Genomic DNA, 14,241 nt, shown 5'->3' with positions numbered 1-14,241 from the left:
GCTTATTCCATACTTTATTCTTCATACAATACAATCTGCCTACCATATAATTTATGGTAACATTGCTTTAATTATGTGTGAAGTGCATCAGAATTCGGATACAAAAATGAATTATTTCTTTAAAATCTGTATATTAATTAATAAAGAACAGAAATTTCCACAAATATGTAAATTGAATTTTCAAATTGGTTTGGTTCCCTCGTTTTGTTTAATTTCTGAAACTGACTCATGGAAGTGCAGTCTTCTGCTTCTTTCAGCTGTTGATTAGTATAAGTTCATGCTTTTGAGGTGACCTTGAAAAGTTTACTAACATCGCGTTTTCGTCGCTCGCTTTTTCCAAGCGATTATTCGGCTCTATGCATTTTTGTTGTTGCTTGTTTTTTTTGCCAACCCCCGAAACGCCACCCCCGATTATTCCTAGTATTTTCGCTGACGCAAATGAGAAAAGAGAAAGCTCTACATGTACAGTGCAGACTCCCATTGCGTTAAAGTTCATCAACGAAATCTAAATGCTCGGGATTTACACCTTTTTCTGAAAATTTATTTAGTAAAATAAATTTCACTTAATATCTGGTCTCTTTCTCTCTCTATCTCTTTATGTGAAAATCGATCGTTTAACTTATTGAGAGTTGACAGTACTTTTTTCGAGTATTTCTAGGTTATGGTCAAGGCGAAATCTAAGCAAATTTGAAGGCTACGCTCAGGTACGAAGAGCGATGAAGAGAAACGCCTCTTCTTTGTAGAATTCTACTGATAATTCGATTTTTGTTTTTGTGTTTTTTTTTTTTGCTTCTCCTTGCAAAGCTTTTTCGTTTGTTTACGCAAAAAGGAGAGAAAGAGATGGTGCAAACAAATTTCGCGGAGAGATAAAGGTGTGTTGAACTTTAGCAAAAGTACATTTCATAAATTATATTTATTTTGGTTTTTAGCTAGCTGTGAATTTGCTTTTGCGTTTTCCTCAGATGCAAGTGTGTGTGCAAATTATGTATGACCTTTTTTGTATTGTTTTTGCGACGCTTTCAAAACAAACAACTGCGCTCTCTCTCTCTCCCTCTCTCGCTCTCTTGTGTCCATTCTCAGAGTCTTTGCACGTGTATGCAGCGGTTTCTCTTCCTCTTTTCAACACGTAAGCTTGAGCAAAATACCACAATCACATAAATATATACATAGGTGCGAGTGACAGTGCCACATTAAGGGTTAAAAACTGAAAAAATTTGATTTGACCACTGACGTCAACGAAATAACATTTTCTTGCCAAACGTGATTATAAAAACATAAAACAGCAATTACTTTCCGCCGCTTCTTACCTTTTTGAGTATTAAATACATTTATAAAAGTTTCGCAGACGCCTTTAACTTGATTTTCCTTGGTAATATGCACTATTATTTTTACCGCACGAAGGACAGGAAAAAATCCTTTCACTTAACGTAAAACTTGGCGCTCGTTATGATAGTTTTACACTTTAAAAAAAAATTAGAGAAAATAGTTGACAAATTGCTGGAAGATTTGTTTTTTTTTTCTTTTTGTTTGTTGTTGTTCCTTCGGCGGTTATATTTGCAATTCGCATTGCAACGGACACAGTGTTGGTATTTCTCGTGCTGGTATTTAAATACTAGCGACAATGAGAGGTAAAATACCACATGTAATGGTCACACTTTCGCCCGCCGAATTCAAGGCAATGCAATTTTGAATTTGTTATTGATTCATTCTCAAACGAATACCAACATATATTTGAATATATTTCGATATATAAACGCTTCAATTCACTACGCTTCAATCGAAGTGTGTGGTATTTATAAAGTGCGATATTCATCACAGCTATCGCTCATCCCCAAAACACCGGTATGCAAGAATTCAGGTCACACTTGATTTTTCCGATATTCCAAAAGGTTTACCAATCTACGGCAAATCGCCGCAGAGCAAGTGCATCCGTGCTGACCAATCGACTCGGCAAGGCTTTGTGCTTAAACTGCGCCAGGATGTCGAAGTCGCCGGATGGCGGGATTTCCGAAATAGAAACGGAGGAGGAGCCGGAAAATCTGGCGAACTCCCTAGATGATTCGTGGCGTGGAGTTTCCATGGAGGCTATACATCGTAATCGGCAGCCTTTCGAATTGGAGAATTTGCCACCAGTGACTGCCGGCAATCTCCACCGGGTTATGTACCAGCTGCCAATTCGTGAAACACCGCCACGCCCCTACAAATCACCGGGAAAGTGGGACTCCGAGCATGTGCGTCTGCCCTGTGCGCCCGAGTCGAAATATCCGAGGGAGAATCCGGATGGCAGCACCACCATCGATTTTCGCTGGGAAATGATCGAACGAGCCCTTCTGCAGCCCATAAAGACGTGTGAGGAACTGCAGGCGGCGATAATATCATATAATACCACCTATAGGGATCAGTGGCACTTTCGTGCCCTTCATCAACTTCTCGACGAGGAACTGGACGAGAGCGAAACACGGGTTTTCTTCGAGGATCTATTGCCGCGCATTATCCGATTGGCATTGCGGCTACCGGACTTGATTCAATCGCCAGTTCCGCTGCTCAAGCACCACAAGAACGCCTCATTGAGCCTGAGCCAACAGCAGATCTCCTGCCTGTTGGCCAATGCCTTCCTGTGCACCTTTCCCCGGAGAAACACCCTCAAGAGGAAGTCCGAGTACAGCACTTTTCCAGACATCAACTTTAACAGGTGAGCGTCCACCAGATTCGTATATCTTCAGTCGAAGTATGTTAAATATATTCGATTCCATCAAAAGGCTTTACCAATCGACGGGACCGGCAGTTCTGGAGAAGCTTAAATGCATTATGCACTATTTTCGTCGCGTGTGTCCCACAGAGCGGGATGCCAGCAATGTGCCCACCGGTGTGGTAACCTTTGTTCGTCGGAGCGGATTGCCGGAACATCTGATCGACTGGAGCCAAAGTGCGGCGCCGTTGGGTGATGTGCCATTGCACGTGGATGCCGAGGGAACAATCGAGGATGAGGGCATTGGACTGCTGCAAGTAGACTTTGCCAACAAATATTTGGGTGGCGGTGTCTTGGGACATGGCTGCGTTCAGGAGGAGATACGCTTTGTTATCTGTCCGGAGCTATTGGTGGGTAAACTCTTTACGGAGTGTCTGCGACCATTCGAGGCCCTGGTGATGTTGGGCGCCGAAAGGTATAGTAACTATACGGGATATGCCGGAAGCTTCGAGTGGTCCGGCAACTTTGAGGATTCAACGCCAAGAGATAGCTCAGGTCGTCGACAAACGGCCATTGTGGCAATCGATGCCCTACATTTTGCCCAGTCACATCATCAATATCGCGAGGATCTCATGGAAAGGGAGCTGAACAAGGCGTACATTGGATTTGTTCACTGGATGGTGACGCCGCCACCGGGTGTGGCAACTGGTAACTGGGGTTGCGGCGCATTCGGCGGTGACTCCTATCTGAAAGCCCTGCTGCAACTTATGGTCTGCGCCCAGTTGGGCAGACCTTTGGCCTACTATACCTTTGGAAATGTGGAGTTTAGGGATGATTTTCATGAAATGTGGCTGTTGTTTCGAAATGACGGGACTACGGTGCAGCAGCTTTGGAGTATTTTAAGGTCGTACAGTAGGCTTATTAAGGAGAAGAGCTCCAAGGAGCCGCGTGAGAATAAGGCATCCAAAAAGAAGCTATATGATTTTATTAAAGAGGAACTTAAGAAGGTCAGAGATGTGCCCGGAGAGGGAGCATCCGCCGAAGCTGGAAGCTCTAGAGTAGCTGGATTAGGCGAAGGAAAATCAGAAACATCAGCGAAATCCTCGCCAGAACTCAACAAGCAACCCGCCCGACCGCAAATCACCATAACGCAACAAAGTACCGATCTATTGCCCGCGCAATTATCGCAAGATAACTCAAATTCTTCGGAAGATCAGGCCCTTCTTATGCTGTCGGACGATGAGGAGGCCAATGCCATGATGGAGGCCGCTAGTCTGGAGGCTAAAAGCAGCGTAGAAATAAGCAACAGCAGCACAACGTCCAAAACGAGCAGTACAGCCACGAAATCAATGGGTTCAGGTGGCCGCCAGTTGAGCCTGCTCGAGATGCTGGACACCCATTATGAAAAGGGTTCGGCCTCGAAGAGGCCACGAAAATCACCCAACTGCAGCAAGGCTGAGGGTTCAGCAAAGAGTCGTAAGGAGATCGATGTGACCGACAAGGACGAAAAGGACGATATTGTTGACTAGGTGATATTGCACTACAGGATTGTTACTGCCCCCAAAATTGAAGAGGTATAAAATGTATTGTAGATAACTTTAAGGACATATTTAGGGCATTTTAAAGTAGGATCATTGTAAGTCGAATAAAGTGAAATTTTTTTTTTTTTTTTAATTATACTATTCTAATCTGCAAAGACAATTTTACTGTTAAATTTGTATAACATTGATTGATTAATATAATTTGTTATATCATGCAAATCTAGCTTTTATTATGCGAAATTTGTAGTTAAAGCCAGTAAAGTTTCTTTTTATTTAACCGAAACCTTTTGTTTATTTTATTTGACCACAACAAGAACATCAACAACAACAACCACGAAAAAAAAAGCGAATATATATTTGTTTGTTCGTATATATATATATATATCTAAGCAGATCCAACGTCGATGGCCAATCAGTAGTGATTGCGTCGCTTGTTGGATGGACAATACTCGGCGTATTCCTCCCAGGTGCAGCCCGCCTTGGTGCAGCATTCGTTCGATATCGATGGAGTGTTTCCATCCGATCGACGACTTCGCAGAAACATGTTGGCATAGTTCACGTGCAGCCAGGTGGAGCCATCAGCTGGAAAGACAGCAGGTGGTATCATATCGATATCAATGGATCTATAGCATAGATGTACATGTGTACATCGCTTGAAATTCCAATCGTCTTTGGTTGGAATGGATTTCGATTCAACAACTTACGTTCCGTGGTTGTCTTCTTGATCCAAGCCTCATCATTGCCCGTCCTCTTTTTGTTGCGCCGTGTCAGTCGGTAAATGTCCTTCTCGCAGGCCCAATATAGCTGGCGGACCAGCTTGTCACGGCAGCGGGAGTGCGTCTCCTGGTGCCACACGTTCTCCCAGTCCGATTGGGAACTAAAAGATGGAGACATAGACATCGGAACGGTTCGATGTCAATGGAGTTGACAACTCACCGCTCGCGGAAAAGCATCTCGAGACCCTCCTCGGTGTGCTGCAGTGCCTCCGGCGTGGGTATCAGCGGCAGGACGAACAGGAGTACAGCTCCGCAAAGTGTCCAGCTGCCCGAGTTTTGTATTATCATTCTGGTCATATTGGTTAGTTCTTGTGCTCGAATTGTGCTCGAAGGCTATCGAAGGAATGCTGATCCTGATGCGGCTCACACGGCGGATGCGTGCCGACTGAGCGCTCTGGTCGGTGTGTTGTCAGGTTTTGAAATATAACCGAACCCGGTCTCCACCTGAGTGGCGGCCAACTGTCGGGCGTCGGCGGTATAATTAAATCGTTTGGTCAGCGCTCTATTTGAAGTAATGAGGCCCAGGACCGGGTCAGGACCTCTTTCACAACCGGCCAATCCAATCCAATCCAATACAATCCAATCTAATGAAGAGCTACGGCAGCAATTGCGTATGCGGCCCGTTGTCCGCTTATTGCCTTGTTTATCTGCGGTTCCATTGGGCAGCAAATTGGAGGCACTTCTCTACATACATGTGGTTGGTTGGTTTCACCTGCCGATTTTCCACCTGCAACCTGTTGCTTGGCTAACAAAACAACATAAAATCGGGCAAGTTACGCTGTTTGCCTCGTAAAACGAGCCGGAATGCCGGGCACTTGTTTTTATTTCGAAGCTGGCATAAATTTTGCAATATTTGCACGAATTTCAATACTGTGGGCGAAACAGTGGGCTAAAAGCGGGAAAATATAAAAAAAATATGTAATATGTTAATATGTGGCAATCATTGGGATTAATAAATAGGTATGTTACTCTAACCAACCAATTATACATCTTAAGATTTTTTTTTTAAATTATGAAGTTGATTTTCTTTGAGCCCACTGTGCGAGTATGCATAAGAAAAGCCGCCCACATGAGACAATAGCTTAGCTAAATAATGTCGCTGTTTACACGTTCCGTGTGAATTTATGATGCACCTTTTCTGCACACAATGCTCCAACAGCTCCAAGTGGAGGTCCTTCCTCCTTGGCTTGCTATTCGAGTTTAGTTCTTGGATGACACTGCCGGTGTTTGGTTGCCTTTTGGAAGCCTTATTTTCCAGAATTTTTTTTTTTTTTGTAAGTGCTTTCGAACTGAACTTTTTAATAAATCTTGAATGTGTTAAAATAATAATAATAGTAATAAGCTTAAGTTTATTAAACGCGCAGGATTTATTGGTTTCAAAGCCAAATATTTACGTTTGACAAAAATAAACCGTGTCATTTGGAATCGATGAGTAAACAAATAGTGGATGAAACTAAAGCTGAATTTATTTGCCTGGCACTTAACACTATTGTAAACAGTTGTCTCTTTTTTTATTGAACTTCAATGCTTACAAGTTTTAAATCAATCGATTTAAACTTAATGCAAATAGAAGTGAAAACCACTGGCATGCCAATAAATAAAATATTATTTATATTGTGTACACAGAGTCATCAATTTTTATTTAACACAATGAACAAATGTTTATTGTACATATACATTCATATACAAATACAATAAGTTTCGCTTTTCATAATAACTGAAATGGTAAAATGATGAGTACATTTCGTAATGCGTTTTTTTTTTATACACTAGTTTTGTTTCAATTTTCGCGAGAATAGGCGGCTAGCGAATACCCTACAGGGTACACAAAAAAACTATTTTTATGTTACGCTTATACTAGAATATTTAAACTTTTCTTTTGTTCAATTTTGCCATTTGTTCGCGGTTGTTTTCTTTCTAAATTCAAATATTGTTCAATTCCACAACTGTGCTAGGAATGCAGTAGAATACATTTATATATACGCATTTATGTTGCTATACATATGCTTATATATATTGTAGTTACAATAGTTTTATATGTCAAATACAGTAGCATACTGAAATGGGAGCATGTGTTTCTAATTGATTTAATAGTATATGTGTGCAATCTCAATTGCCTGCATAAAAATCGAGTAAACTAATCTAGAAATTTATTAAAGAAAAATTTGTTTTTTTTGTTTCTAATATTTTATGTTCCATTGTTCAGATTTAAAGTGATTTTTCACTAGCAACACCTACTCCCATTTTCGTATATCTTTTTTTTTTTGTGCCACATTTAAATTCGGCAAGGCCGAAGCCATGCAAAAGGAAAAGTCAACAAAGCAATATAAATGTTTTAATAATGTCACTTATATAATAGTCAAAATGTTTATAAATTGTTTTATCTATATATACGTGTAATTTACATGATTAACTTAAACGTTTACCAACTTCACATGGTCAACAATTGGCTAATTTGTGAATTAATAATAATTGGAGTAGGAAATGGAATGTTTCTATAATTTATGCGAATGAAAGCATTGTACTTATTTGATCTATTTAATGATTAATTAAATTTGCATAACGAAAAGTATAATTTTTTATGAAATTGAGCTTCGCTAGTACGAGAAATTAGTTAGTAATAATTTTATTAGACCTCGAATCTAAAACATTTACCTGCATCTTAAATTACAGCTCTGGTAATAAAAAAAAAAACTTTCTTACGTGCTAGATCAATTTCTTCTATCTTTGTGCTTATCTGTCAAACAAAATATTTTTTTTTCAATGGACAAACAGAAAAAATTCCAAATGTTTTATTGTTAAATCTAATCTTCTCAATATGGTCATGTAAATCTGTAATAACTTTTCTTTTCTGTCTTTTCTGTTAATTAATTTTAATTGATTTTATATTATTAAACGCTTAGTGGCTAAATGACATATGACTTGCTTATAACACGAAAATCTACAAATTGTTTAAGAAATCCCACTGCTTATCAATTCTAATCATTAATTAGTGTGTCAACTCTCATCGATTTCTGTCTCAGGAAATTTACAGCATATCTGTTGCAGATTTTGTTTGCCATTTTCAATATTTCAGGTGCAAAATGTAAACAATTGAGTTTTAAGCTTTAACTTTCTTATTTTTTCTTTTTTTTTTATTATTTTGGAAAAATTAAATTTTATTATGTTAAATACTTAAGTTCTAGGCCACAAATGCAACTTACACGGCGCTCAATGTTTAAAAAGAAACCAATCGTATTAAAATTTAACATAGAATATATGCGTGTTTATAATATACCTTTTCGGTTGTCTTATTCTTAGTGAAATAATGCGTACACATTTTAAACTATCAAAACAATCACATTTCATAATTCGGAAAATTATATTCTCCTCATAGACATACATTGTTTACTATATATACACTATAGTTAACTTATATGCGCCGCGTTTTTATGTTTTCTTTGTCAGTTTTAAATTCATATTTTCTGTTTCGAGTTTGTAAGTCGCCTTCAAAAATGTTGTGACCATCTCAATTAGTTTACTTTCAAGAGCTGCAAGCATAAGATAATATAATAATAAGATAATTAATAGTTAAATATTATGGGTAAATTCAATTGAAATATTCAATGGAGTGTAAGATCATACATATGTATGCATATATGTATGTATGATGTATGTATGTATGTACATACCCGCTTAGAGCATTTCAATATTGGACGTTCCGTTTCCGGTTGCAGTTCGCGTTGTCTTGGTCACCTGTTGATTGGTCATCAAAGGTGGCGGACTTCCACACCAGACCACCTGCAAGTTGATCGATATCACATTATTACCGAATGATCATAAATTTATTGATGGATGGATGCGTTGCCCACCTTGCGGAATGCCTTGCGAAAGTTGTCGGATAGAAAGGCATACAGTATCGGATTGATGCACGAATTCGTGTACGCCACCACATGGGATATAATCTGAATAATGACCGATAAGTGGCTGCCGCCATAAAGATTCAGTGCCTTTAGCACGAGGATGACCTGCAAAGGAGCATTAGGCAGATTTAAGCAACGAAAGTTCAGTAAATTAGGCACAACTTAGGCTGTTGCATACTTTAAGCGATAGATTTAAATTTAAAATTAAAACATTTTAAGTTCATCATTTGATTTGAGTTGCCTGCATTTACATTATTAGTTGCCATATGCTGCCATATGACAGATGCAATTGGCGCATTTCTTGCGCTCCAAAGTGTCTGTGTAATTGTAATTTCGTTTGTAATTTGCAAGCACATTGATTTTGTGCAAACACTTTGCTGTGCTGGCAACTCAAGGAGCAGCAGCTGCTGGCTTATTAAGCATTTCAGCAAATACTCAGAATATCGGACTATCGCAAATGTCAATTTATCGCAACTATCATCCATTGTGTTTGCCAACAAAATTTTACCAGCAGCTGTTGCCGCCCATTGCCAATTTAAGATACTCAAACTGGTGGCTGAAACTTTAAGTACAATAAATCGATTATGAGCCCTGTAATTTTCTTGCAACGCAGGCTGAGAATTTAATTTGAAACTTTGCTATTCGAATGCCTAGAAGTTTTTAATAAAGTTTACAAAATCATTTAAGCTTGACCTTGACCTATTTTTCTTTTTTTTTTTTTAACAACTACCAATATAGGTATATGAATATGAGTTCATTTGCTGTTCGCCGTTCAATCTTAATTAGCTATATAACAAATCGATTGTTTACTGTTTTGGTAAATTTTGGCAAATTTGCTATGCACCTTGTGCATTGCATTGCATTTTTGATTATTTGCACTTAATGCCAGGTGTTTTATTGTACTCACATGAATGGGCAGCCAACAGATGGCGAATGCCAATACGACAACAACAACCATTCGGGTGACGCGCCTTTTTCCCTTTCTGAAATCAAGAAACAACAAGAACAAACAGAAATCGGAGAGTTAGTGATATATGCGAGATATACTATATACTAATATGGATATATATGTACAATGCACATATGTATAGACTTGGATATCTGGAGTGCATATAAATTATGCCGCATTTCAGTTGCTGAATTTTGCATTGGCCGCGCTGTGATTTATGAACTTTGCGTGCGGATTGCGAACTCGTCGCAAGTTCATTTCCATTCAAATTTAAAACGCAACCCAATGTACATATATGTATTTGGGTGCTCCAAACTGCTCTCTTTGAATCTTTTCCTAATCTTAAGAATCACCCGAAATACAAATATTGTGTCTTCTTCTCAAACCAATTTACATTTGATTTTTAGTCTTAAGCTGAGATCAAAAGAACTAGCTATTTCTTAGATATTTTTTTATTTCTTAGCGTTGTCTTTACATTAGTTCGACTCAAAAATATCACAAGTAATTTTACTATATACATATGTATTTACAAAATATGCAAAGGTTTAAATATGCTTGTATAATATTTTTTATTTAAGTTGAATTCATTTCATACGAAGAGTGAGCACAATTTAATAGTTTTCGATTTATGATAAAACCGAACTTGGGGGCAAGGTTTTTTTTTTCGCAAAGTTTAAAGTGGCCGCAAGTTCAACTTCAAATTGATGGTTGCTGACCCCGATCACGTCTGTGTGGCTTAGTTAACTTTACTTTCTCGCTTTATCCACGGAGCGTAGTTTGAGCAACTTGTTTGTGGCTATTTAAAATGTTAGGTTTACCTTAGAAGTAATGAAATAATGTTTAAAGTTTTAGTTTTATGTTTTGTAGCATGAAATATGACAACAAATTGTCATTTTACTGGGCTTTTTTTTTTGTTAGTCGCATTTTCCTGAACCTGCGGGAATATCGCTCACATTTTCCTAAACCTGCGGGAATATCGCTCACATTTCTACTTATGATTCGGTCTCGTTGACCTGGCCACTTAAAAAATGCATGAGCCAAAGCTCCTGAGCTTTACGCACAGCCTAATAAAAAGGCATTCATCATGGCAGCAGGTGCGTAGCTACAAAAAAAAATACGACGAACGAAACAAGCGGAAGGAATATTTCCGCACCCATGGCGTATACGCGATATTCGTGTGTTGGAGTTTGTTGGGATATACATTTACTTACCGTGACTCTGCGGAAGGTTTGCAGCCAGGAGCACTTTTCCAAAGACGAGCCAGCATTCCCATATATAGGAAACAAATCAGCGTCAATGGTGCCACATATGACGATAGAAAGAATGAGACCTGAAATAAGATACAAAATGCGGAAAATGCGTAAATAAATATCTTCTGTTGCGTCTGTGCAAGATCAGGAACAGATTGATTTTTGTCTGAAGAATTCGTCAGTAGCCATGGGCTTAGGTAGCTACTAGGCTTAGATTTAAACTTACAAGAATAGTTTTTAGTTCAAAAAGAAAACCTAACCATAGATATATGCTTTCAGTTAAGTTGTATATATTTATTTTGCAATTTTTTTTTGTACAACTACTTTTGTTTTATGTTGCTGTAACTGGTCGAAGGCTTTTCCTCTGCCATCTGCTGCCATGTCAGCTACTTTTGTTTCTGCATGGAAATTGTCAGAAGCGCTGACCCGTAATGCTGACCAGATACCAGATATGAGTACCAGACACTTGCCAGTTCCCCCCAAAAAAACAAAAAAAAAAAACCAAAGCCCCCATTTCCATTTACCAGCTGCCGCTTAGCCGTATTCCCAACAGACAAAAAGATATATGCATATATATTATATGCATATATATCCATGCAATGGGCGTGTGCATGAGATAGTGGCGTTGGTCAAAAAGTGGCGGAAAATTCGAGTAGTTGCTACTGGCTTCCGGTTGAATATCTGTACATATTTCGATTGAATCGCACTGAAATTAATCGCCGAGTTATGGAATATAATTGTAAAGATAATTCAAGTGATATTAACTTATGCCTGTGGTTATTACGAAGTTAAAATAATAAATCGATCTAATAGTTTTGAGTACATTTTGCTCTTTACGAACTTTAAGATTTCTTTGCCCCATTGGGACTTTGATCAACTTTTTAGAGCAGCCAGCCAGCAATGGATATTTAAAGTATTTGGAACCTTGAATCCGGTTGAATTCTTTGGGGCTTCATTCGTTTTTTTTTTCTGGGGCTCTGCATATATTTCCATTGAGCTGCTAGGCTTAAAACTCATTTGGCGGCGCCTCAACTTTCGAGTGGAATCGGTTTTCCTTTGTGGCAGGCAGTCGGCAGCCAGGTGTAAATGATTAAGGCACAACCCAACCCCCCTTTCCACCACCATCATAAAACCGGTGGAAAATCGGAAAACTGGCAATGAGGAGCAACAAAATATGCACAAAGGTGCAAGTCAAAATATATGTACATATATCAATTGTAGGCTACGAAATGGGCGCAATGAAACGGAAAAGGAAAGGAAGCGCGATGAGTACACAAAAAGAAAAAAACGGTGTATATATTTATATTTCTTTTTGTAATATCAATTGAGAAATGTACATACATATGTGCTGAAATGTAAAATTTTTGTGCCGGTGCACCGATGAAATCGCGCATACCGCAATTGTTAATAATAATCGTTGGCCCGCCTTCACATTCATAAATTTCGAAGGGCGGTGGGCGGTGGGCGGTGGGCGGTGGGCGGTGGGTGTTGGGCGAATGCCTGACAGCCATGGAATACGGAATCGAAATCACTTTGTTGGGATTTACCCATGACCATGGCCAATGAACATGTCGTTTGTTATCGACAACGGCAAGGAAAACCAGGACACGAGTGACATAATCCGTGATGACACTTCTCGAAATCGTATCCACGAATAAGGATCCAATTGTGTTCTGCATCTCGTAACCGGATGTCACACTGTCCACTCACCAGATTTGGCACCCATTACACCCATTAATTAGTAAACAAGAAGCCCAAAAAAAAGGTGTTTATATTGTAAGCCATTACATACGTTCATATATTTTATATATTTTATGTACTTAATATATATATATATACATATATATTCTTGTACTATGGTTTCACTTTCTGCAATTTGAAAGATAAGTATCCGCAAATCGAAACCCATAAAGAATTACTTATTCATTTAGCTGAGATGAGGGTGTGGATGGATTACCGATGCATCAATTAAAGTGTTGATTGCCAAGGAAATTGTTTGTAATGTGCGACAATGATGTTAACTATATGTATATCTGATGAACTCTGCAGTTTATACTTTTAATTATTCTCTTTCCATGATTGAAAGTGCCACCTTTCGATCTTTTTGCGCTCAATCAAGCGGACTAGCTTAATTTAATCGGCTTTGTGCCCTCTCTTATTTCATTATATATTTTTAAAAGGCATTTTAATTATTGTTTTCAGTTAATCGGTAAGCTGAAGCCACAAAAAAAAAGAAGAGAAAACTCTGATTTGCAAATATTGTAGTTTCCAGCTTCTTTTAGCCACTTTCAAAATTCGCTAGTTGTTACGAAAGTGAACTCAGCTGCTTTTAGCCAAATTGTCATTTTAAGCTGAAAACAAAACAAAACTGAAAGTCATTTTCGCGCCAAATGATTAGCAAACATTTCGAAATGGAACTTCTGCTGTGCCCAATTGCATTTGGAAATGGATGAGCCAGCCATTTTGCTGTGTCAATGGTCCGAGACAAGTGCGTATAATATATCTAGATCTAAGCTCGCAACTATAAACTTTGCCATGGGGGTTATATAACTTCCACTTAGGAAATAGAAAGATGCAAAATATGCCAGAAAACAAAGATACAGAGATGCCCGAATCGATGGATATACACCATGAAATTTTACAGCACAATCGCCATAAATAAAAGTTGCCAAAAGTTGAGTAGCGAACTTTTTGTATTTCCTTCCTTTTTTTCTTTTTTTTTTTTTTTTTATTCATTCAATCGGCCTTTAAACTTTATGCTGGTCCTAATAAAAAGCCATAAACTGAAGTGTGTGCCACATGATAAATGGTTGGGGGGCGGGGGCGTATACTTAATATTCGGCATGACCCAAAAATTGCGCCTGGGATTTGTCCATAAACGCAACTTGACACTCAGCGAAATTAATCAACTTGCCACGGGCTCTGATGAGTGCTTCGTTTTCACACAAATTTTCCTCGAAATATATACCTAAGTATCTATGTATGTGTATGTATGTATGTATATGTATTTACCCCCAGGAAATTTACCAAAAACATGATTGAAATTATAAATTGGCTGCCATATTGCGGACATCAAATGATGGCCGTTTTTTTTTTACAGCCTTAATAAAGTTGACTAGTAATAGCAAAATTAA

The 14,241-nt window shown here is 38.5% G+C and overlaps 4 protein-coding genes across 6 annotated transcripts in view, besides 1 other annotated feature; 1 reads left to right on the top strand and 3 right to left on the bottom strand.

The window, feature by feature from the left end:
- The window catches only part of Mnt, a 29,872-nt gene extending 28,326 nt beyond the window's left edge, over positions 1-1,546 (bottom strand). The window contains exon 1 of the mRNA NM_001169180.1: positions 1,308-1,546. The gene's annotated coding sequence lies outside the window, so the exon portion shown is untranslated. The remainder of the gene's footprint in view (positions 1-1,307) is intronic.
- Positions 1,547-1,844: 298 nt separating this feature from the next.
- On the top strand, positions 1,845-4,510 carry Parg (Poly(ADP-ribose) glycohydrolase). 2 transcript variants are annotated; one of them, NM_057973.4, is made up of 2 exons: positions 1,845-2,692; positions 2,760-4,510. In NM_057973.4, the coding sequence occupies exons 1-2, from the start codon at positions 1,980-1,982 to the stop codon at positions 4,216-4,218; spliced, it is 2,172 nt and encodes a 723-aa protein (NP_477321.2). In that variant the 5' UTR covers positions 1,845-1,979; the 3' UTR covers positions 4,219-4,510. The 2 variants fall into 2 exon arrangements, with proteins under 2 accessions (NP_477321.2, NP_001245511.1); NM_001258582.2 differs by having other exon boundaries at positions 1,859-2,692; positions 2,760-4,446.
- On the bottom strand, positions 4,502-5,726 carry Ilp7 (Insulin-like peptide 7). Its single transcript, NM_130714.2, has 3 exons — positions 5,167-5,726; positions 4,935-5,107; positions 4,502-4,812 (listed from the first exon to the last, which is right to left on the bottom strand). The coding sequence occupies exons 1-3, from the start codon at positions 5,301-5,303 to the stop codon at positions 4,643-4,645; spliced, it is 480 nt and encodes a 159-aa protein (NP_570070.1). The 5' UTR covers positions 5,304-5,726; the 3' UTR covers positions 4,502-4,642.
- An 896-nt stretch (positions 5,727-6,622) lies between these two features.
- AstA-R1 (Allatostatin A receptor 1) overlaps positions 6,623-14,241 on the bottom strand; it is a 92,189-nt gene continuing 84,570 nt past the window's right edge. For both annotated transcript variants that reach the window (NM_079961.4, NM_166982.2), the window contains 5 exons: positions 11,069-11,187; positions 9,816-9,891; positions 8,858-9,013; positions 8,678-8,786; positions 6,623-8,536 (listed from right to left, as the gene is read on the bottom strand). In NM_079961.4, coding sequence (NP_524700.1) covers positions 8,682-8,786; positions 8,858-9,013; positions 9,816-9,891; positions 11,069-11,187 — 456 coding nt within the window. In that variant the 3' untranslated portion in view covers positions 6,623-8,536; positions 8,678-8,681. The remainder of the gene's footprint in view (positions 8,537-8,677; positions 8,787-8,857; positions 9,014-9,815; positions 9,892-11,068; positions 11,188-14,241) is intronic.
- Positions 10,172-10,369: a mobile genetic element.

Source organism: Drosophila melanogaster, chromosome X (assembly GCF_000001215.4).
Source record: "Drosophila melanogaster chromosome X".
NCBI lineage: Eukaryota > Metazoa > Arthropoda > Insecta > Diptera > Drosophilidae > Drosophila > Drosophila melanogaster.
The sequence above is the reverse complement of the archived record's forward strand: the minus strand, read 5'-3'. Positions and strand labels throughout refer to the sequence as shown.

Bases quoted from the DNA above. Each gene is read 5' to 3' on its own strand.
- Parg (NM_057973.4), top strand. From the start codon at position 1,980: ATGTCGAAGTCGCCGGATGGCGGGATTTCCGAAATAGAAACGGAGGAG. The intron at 2,693-2,759 runs GTGAGCGTCCAC...TTCCATCAAAAG, and splicing joins CCAGACATCAACTTTAACAG to GCTTTACCAATCGACGGGAC.
- Ilp7 (NM_130714.2), bottom strand. From the start codon at position 5,303: ATGACCAGAATGATAATACAAAACTCGGGCAGCTGGACACTTTGCGGA. The intron at 5,108-5,166 runs GTGAGTTGTCAA...TCCATCTTTTAG, and splicing joins GAGATGCTTTTCCGCGAGCG to TTCCCAATCGGACTGGGAGA. The intron at 4,813-4,934 runs GTAAGTTGTTGA...CTGTCTTTCCAG, and splicing joins CAAGAAGACAACCACGGAAC to CTGATGGCTCCACCTGGCTG.